Source organism: Cibotium barometz, chromosome 36 (assembly GCF_041138505.1).
Source record: "Cibotium barometz isolate CiBa-2024 chromosome 36, ASM4113850v1, whole genome shotgun sequence".
NCBI lineage: Eukaryota > Viridiplantae > Streptophyta > Polypodiopsida > Cyatheales > Cibotiaceae > Cibotium > Cibotium barometz.
Genome location: NC_141081.1, coordinates 20461291 through 20468426, shown reverse-complemented (window position 1 = coordinate 20468426; position 7136 = coordinate 20461291). Strand labels below are relative to the sequence as shown.

At 43.8% G+C, this 7136-nt stretch overlaps 1 protein-coding gene across 1 annotated transcript; it reads right to left on the bottom strand.

Moving 5' to 3' along the window:
- Positions 1-4495: 4495 nt before the first annotated feature.
- LOC147617598 (receptor-like serine/threonine-protein kinase At1g78530) lies at positions 4496-6827 on the bottom strand. The gene is made up of 3 exons (XM_086775462.1): positions 6149-6827; positions 5266-6099; positions 4496-4957 (listed from the first exon to the last, which is right to left on the bottom strand). Exons 1-3 carry the CDS (start codon positions 6684-6686, stop codon positions 4572-4574), a joined length of 1758 nt encoding a protein of 585 aa, XP_086631588.1. The 5' UTR covers positions 6687-6827; the 3' UTR covers positions 4496-4571.
- Between the last annotated feature and the right edge of the window lie 309 nt (positions 6828-7136).

Below are 7136 nucleotides of genomic sequence, written 5' to 3'. Positions count from 1 at the left end.
TGTGATTTAATTTGCACATAGAGGACCACACCAATTCCCTCTACGGGGGGTAAAGGTGAATATGCCCAGGCCCAGATGTTTCTCTTCCCTCCTTGACTTTCAATTTCTCTAATATGGTATTATTGAGCTCATCCACCATCATGTTTCCGACTTGCTTGCTTCGAGTTCTAATTTCTTGGTGGCTCGAGACACGCGAAGTCGTAGTTGTTGAACATGTTTTAACATCTTCTGATTGCGACAATCCCAACACATTATCTTCATATTTGATTGCCAGTTTGCAACATGCATCAAGAGTAGTAGGTCGGGCTAGTACCAAGTAATCATGCATTTTGTGGTCCCTGGCCCTTCTTCGGAAGCAAGGCAATAAACTGATCATCATTTAACCTCTCTCGAAGTTTGCACCTCAAATTTAAGTGCTTTAGACGAGACACATAGTCTCTCATCGACTCATCTTCCTTTTGTTTGATATTCTGTAACTGTGCCATAGGGCTCAATCTGTCACCACTTTGGGCAAAATTGGGCACAAAGACATTCTTTAGTCTTGTGAAGTTAACCTTATCCTCCAGCTTAAGGATTCAGAACCACTGATGAGCTTTTCCTTCCAAGGTTAGTGAGAAGGCATGTATCATTGTCACATCACTAAATGGCCCACAGGTTTCACACATGTGGATTCAAAAATCTCTACATGTTGGATAAGAACCCCGTCCCCAGAGAACTTTTGGACAAGTTTTGAAATGATATGTGGTTTCATCTGGGAAGTTCGGGATTCTAGAGCAGTGCCTAGTTCTCTGACCATCGCCCGATCGCCCGGCCCATCTTTGCCACTATATTTAGCAGGTCTGTCCTTGTGGCTTCATTAAGGTCCATGGTTGGATCTATCCTAGGCCGTTGAGGAATTGCTTCCCCCCTTCCTAGATCTTGTCCCCTTCCTGTATTGGCTCTTCTATGTATTTTTGGTCCATGGGATGGTCCAACCGCTGTACCTTGGAGTGACTCCCCATTAGTCACCTTCGTACGTCTTTGCAGAATCAGGAGTTTCATGTCTTGTAGGAACGTAGGGTGATTGATCATCTGCTCAATATACTTTTTGGTGTACAGACGGTCCTCTACTTCACCCGCCATGCTTGCTAGGTTACCTTCCTCTTCTATGGTTGTAAACCTCCATGCTGGATTCCTTGTTTATGGGTTCCAAGTTTGGAATTTCTCCCTCATTCTACCCATAACTATTTCTGGTTCCTTTCCTCGTGCGTGGAGTGGGTTAAAACTTCCCGTTTCCTTTTGCTCAGCTCTCGTCTCCTTCGAGTATCGAGCTCTTGTTTCCTTATGCTCAATTCTTGTAGTTGTCGTTATTCCACCTCACTCCGTTTGAGGTCTAAATCTACTTTCTTGGTGGTGGGGAAGAATATTTGACCTACATTGGCTGCACTTTCTATGTCTCGTCTTATTCAGGGGGTGTCGGTATTTGACAGCCTAGAATTTGACATTTGGATGGGCACTTCTTATTGTGGACCGAGTCTAGCGCTGGTTGATGGACCCATGCTCGCAGATTGTGCTTCTTCATTATGATTGGTTTGGGGAACGAAAAATCCCCGAGTGATATCAATGATACCACTGGACTTGGTTGGGGAGGGTGGTTTCTCCTCTTTCCCAAACACAGCGTATCTCAGCCCTTCTTCCATGGACTCTTCGCTACTAATTTCAGCGGTGGTCAGGTTTCTTAAAACACTCAGGTGTGTGCTTGCGGAATGTCTTGATCCCACACTTCTTTTATAAAAGAAGATCTTGGGTGATTCGATGCACTATCATCAGGCGTAAGATCATCTTCGATGAGTTTTCTAGATCTTAAGTGCATGTATGTACGATTTGATAAGCTATTTGTCAACCTAATTTGATTTTGCTTTCGATTTTATCGCTCTGTTTCAAAAGCCATGAAACTGAAGAGAATGGTCCACGGTGTGAAATTGTAGGAAAGGTTCATGGCATGAACATTATTATGCACTTTCACGTGCTCAAAAGTTTTTACCTTTTGGGTCAGATCCACTCTTTTTGATATAGGCTTCCCTCTCTTACCGACCCTTGTGGCCTTGGTCTGACTAATCGTTGGATTTGGCAGACCCATGAATCTGGAGAGAAGGTTTCACACCGTGAACAATTTCAAAAAGGTTTCACGTCATGAACCAGGAAGGGTTTCACGCCTGAACAACTTCAAAAGGTTTCAGGACGTGAATGCTTTGCTGAACTTTCACATGCTCAAAAATTTTGGTAGACTTTGCGGTGTTAGGATAAGGTTTCCTATTTTGGCAAGGCAATTCCATAATTTCTAGCACTAATTGCGGCATTGATTTCGTGAGCGATTCACGGCATGAAATTGCAAGAAATGGTTCATGGCGTGAATGTTTTTCTGCAGCTTCATGTGGAACTTCTCGTGTCGAAAGTTGTGATTTTGGGTGCTTAATACTTATCCAATTGATACCAAATCGATTGTGCAACTCCTAAGGAATGGAATGCAAGTTGGCACAGTCAATGGTTCCTTATGTTTTTGATTTTTATGAATTTTTAAAAAAGAAGAAAAACCAAACACCAACCTGCTCATTCACATTGGTGTTTTCAATGATGCAAATATCAAAGTTAACAAAAACAAACAGTGAAGCTTTATCCTAAAACCATTCCACCACAAACATACACAACCTCACAACAAATTTCTCACGATTTTTTCCTACCACACACATCTTATCCACTCATTTTCCACACAATGCACTAGTAGAATGCAAGGGCAATAATGAATCCTATGCAATGGGAGCCGAAACTCCAAGAGGATGGAAGAAACAAAGTTGTTTCCTCGTAGCGGCGCCAAAAATGTTATGGGCTACCACACCTCCAAGAGGGAACTCTACACATTCACCTAAAGGATGAGCAATAGATCACAACTGTCGTAGGGTACTTACCAATGCTTCAAACTTGAGTCCCTTGAGGCCTCCAAGCTCACTTGTTAAGCTCGAACCTCCAAGCTCCACCTCCACCTCCACGTTGTCTGTAGAGTCGCTCGCACCATAGCATAAGGCAATCACATTCTCTCTCACTCTCACACACAAGCATGAATCACACAAGTAAAGAGGCACAATGCTAGAATGCTCTCTCTCCTTCAATCTCACTCAAGACACAAGGGAGAGCTCTCTATAGCACAAAGGGGATTGTCTCTTTTCATTATGAGAAAATGCCTTATATACATTTGGTCCTTATTCACACTTGGGCACCCAAAACTTACTTATTGGGCCTTGGGTGGCCAATATCTCATAATGTACAACTTTTATAGTGCCGTTTCATGACACTTATTAATGTCCTCAATTGAGGAATGTTTGTTAATCCAAAATGGGATTTAATCCAAAATAGGATTAACACCTATTCTTTTGTGGGGTGTGAGAAATGACATCATAGGAGGAGTCAGAGTGCTTGGGTTTGGCCACCCATGATAGCAGGGGTTGGGTAAGCAGGCAGGAAGCAATGAAAATTAGAGTGAAAAAACTGTAATAATTTGGCTAGGAGGCAAGAAGAAATGTGAGGGAAATGAATAGGGGTGGGCCCTTATGTAGATTTTCAATGGAGGGATGGTCGTGGATTCACAGAGGAACGGGCGTGGCTTCGCTAAGGATTGCGCGTGGCTACTTAGGTGAACGGCCGTGGATTCATGAGTGAATGGCTATGGCTTGATGAATGAATGGCCGTGGATTCATGAGTGAACGGCTATGGCTTGATGAATGAATGGCTGTGGCTTGATGAATGAATGGCCTTGGCTTTGTGGAGCATGAGTGAATAGCCGTGGCTTTTTTGAGAGAGAGAGAGAGAGAGAGAGAGAGAGAGAGAGAGAGAGATGGGCCTTCCCAAGGAAGATCTTTAAGATATAAAGAAGAATGCACTAAAAGTAGAATCTATTAAATCACTAGCCCCTTCCATACCCCGGCCCCTTCCCCCTCTCCTTGATGACACCTTTTTATGTAGAGACATAGATAGTTGTCCAATTTCCTATTTGTACAAAATTATTCCCCACATAAATGGTTGATAAAAATATTTTTTCTTAGCCAATCAAAAAAAGGATAAATGTTTAGTTCAATAGGTTTTCATAACTAAAATCTATAAAAAAATCATTCTTTAAAACAAGGACCATAAAAATCAATAGCATGTTTTCTTTGATTTTGGCTAGTAAAATACGCTATAGTGCCATTTTTTGGCATTATAAATAATTACCTCACAAGTAGGGTGAGAAAAAATGCTATTTTGTAGAATAAGGCCAAATGTGATAGAACATGGGTTATTATTATATTTACTAGCAATAGTTGACCCTTTTTACAAAAGGATTGTCCTTAGGAGTCACACTCACCATAATCATTATGACAATAGGGTTGGCAAGGATGGAGCAGTAACCCTTTTTACAAAGGATGGTCCTTAGGAGTCACACTCTCGATAATGATTATGACAATAGGGTTTGTCAAGGATGTAGCAATAACCATGGAACATAACTGTGCATTATTTGAAGGACAACATGAAAGAGCTACAAAAGGTGTAGGCTTATGATATTATTCATCTTGTGTAGAATTATGAGATGCATTAAGCTCTAATGCATTTGGCAAGATCAGGTTGGGATATTCATGAGAGTTTGCATTGTGATGACCCATCAAGATGCGACATACGTCAAGCATTGTGGGGCGGTCGATGGGTGAATCTTGCGTGCACAAGAGCGCCACATGAACTAGTTGTGATGCAATGTTGGGTGAGAGATTTGGAGTGTTGAGAATGGTGAACACTTTGTCTGGGTAGGCAGATCTCACCCAAGACAAGAATGTGTGACCTTCCTCTAATATTTCATTGCATGTTGGTCTCTTACCGGTTAGGACTTCAAGCATCACCACTCCAAAGCTGTAAACATCTGCCTTGGTACTAGGATCTGGTTTGAACCCATATTCTGGAGATTAGAGACATGAAGGCAATCAATACATGGAGATAAACAACGAATTGAAGAGCAATGGCATGCTTGTCACGGCAAAAGAAGTGAAGGATCACAAGTGGCCATGCTAGAGGTGTCAGGAAATACACACAACATATTATTTAAAGGTAAGTGTTGGAGTGATCGGATAGCATGTGTATTAGACAAAGCCAAGACTTATCTCGACTCCCCCCCTCTTTATTATGTAATGAACCACCACCACCCACTCGAGACGACAGCAAAGCTGCCTCGATGAAGACCAATTAAAGAACACAGATTATACGTACCTGGAGCAATGTAGCCAACCGACCCTCTCAGCAAAATGGAGGCGGACCCTTGAAAGCTGCAGCCCTTAAGCACCTTTGCGATCCCGAAATCGGCTATGCGTGCCTCCAGATCTGCATCCAGCAGGATGTTTTCTGGCTTGATATCGCAATGCACAATGGAGCCCTCGGGATGGCGATGGTGTAGATACTCTAGTCCTTGTGCCACTCCGCGGAGTATTCTGAGCTTCTGCTCTCCGGAAAGCCGCTGATCATCTGCAAGCCTTGATCGACCATGAAGATACTTGTCTAGACTGCCGTTGGGCATGAGCTCTAGAATGATAGCCTTCATGTCCAAGTTGAAGCAGCACCCCCACACTCTCAATACATTCTTGTGTCTCACTTTAGCCAATATTTTAACCTCTCTTCTGAAGGTGGCCTCGTCTGCCAAGGCCATGTCGTTGTGGAGCAATTTGACTGCCACTGCTTTTCCTCCTGCAAGAACAGCTCGGTAGACGGTGCCCACACTACCTTTGCCCAAAACATTCTCTTCACTAAAACATCCCGTTGCTTCTCTTATTTCACCGGCCTTGACATTAATTAAATGCGCCCCTGCTACAAGAATGCTGTGTATGCGTCTCTGTAAGGCTTGCTCCTGGTTGCGCTTATTTTTGCGGTAACGGAAAGCGGCCAGCGCGAGGATCATTGTTGCACCCAGTACTGATCCCACCACGGCCACCACCACCCCAACTTCTGTAAATGTGGTCTTTCGGTTGGAATGTTTAATAGGACTTGAATCATTGGGAGAACTGGTATCACAGATTTGGTTCACAATTGGTCCACAAAGCCCAATGTTTCCTGTTAAATTTGTAACAGCAGTGTTATTGAAGGGTTCTGTATCGGGAACGAGCCCCGCGAACTCGTTGTAAGAAAGATCGAGCCCAATTAGATTCTGAAGCTTCCCCAAGCTGGCTTCCAGTGAGATTGTTGTGGGAGAGGTCGAGTATTTGCAGGTGCGTGCAGTTGGCGAGTTGGGGAGGAAGGCCACCGGAGAGGTTATTGGAGGAAAGGTTGAGGGTGCGGAGGAATCGGAGCTGAGCAAGCGAGGAGGCAGGGATGGAACCTTGGAGGGCCATGTTGGGCAAGAGAAGCTCAATCACGCGCCCATGCAGGCTACCACAAATGACACCACTCCATGGCGCCCTGCAGGAGGACGAAGAAGAAGAGTTGATCTGAGAACAGCTCAGGTTGGTCTCATGCCAGCTTGAGAGCTGATGCGACAAATCCAGGACACCATTCTTAAATTCCATCAGAATGCTTGCCTCCTCGGGTATTGGAATGCATGATCCAGCTCTCGCCGGCCTACCTTGCAGTAATATATTAGCTTTGCTACCAAGAAGAAGAAGAAGAAGAAGAAGAAGAGCAGTTTCTTGAAGTAACCCCATCGAAGCATGAGATTAGCTGCTACTGGGGCTGCGATGCTCCTCATCTTATTGATTTCTGAGAATAGTTCATATGGTTTTGCTTTTCTGTGCGTTCGTTTTCCATGATCTTGCCAGTCATGACTCAACTTTCTCTAGCCTTTCAACCTCAAACAAGGGATATGTCCTTCAAGAGAAAGGCTTCACAAAAACTTTCCATGGCCTCATAAGTCACCACTCACCTTTCTCTTGTCAAGAGTTAAGGTAGTCAAGTCAAGTTCCCACCTAACTTTAGACCGTAACATCTATTACAAGATAAAGGAAGAGTCCTCATCCTCGTCTCTAAAATCGGGCCCCACAGCCATCGATCCCACTTGAACCCCCTCTTAAATGCACCGTGCCTTTTAGACACGAGGAGTCCTCACCCCTTTACCTATTGGGGCTCACAATTAGTTGTCACCATCAAACCATTTA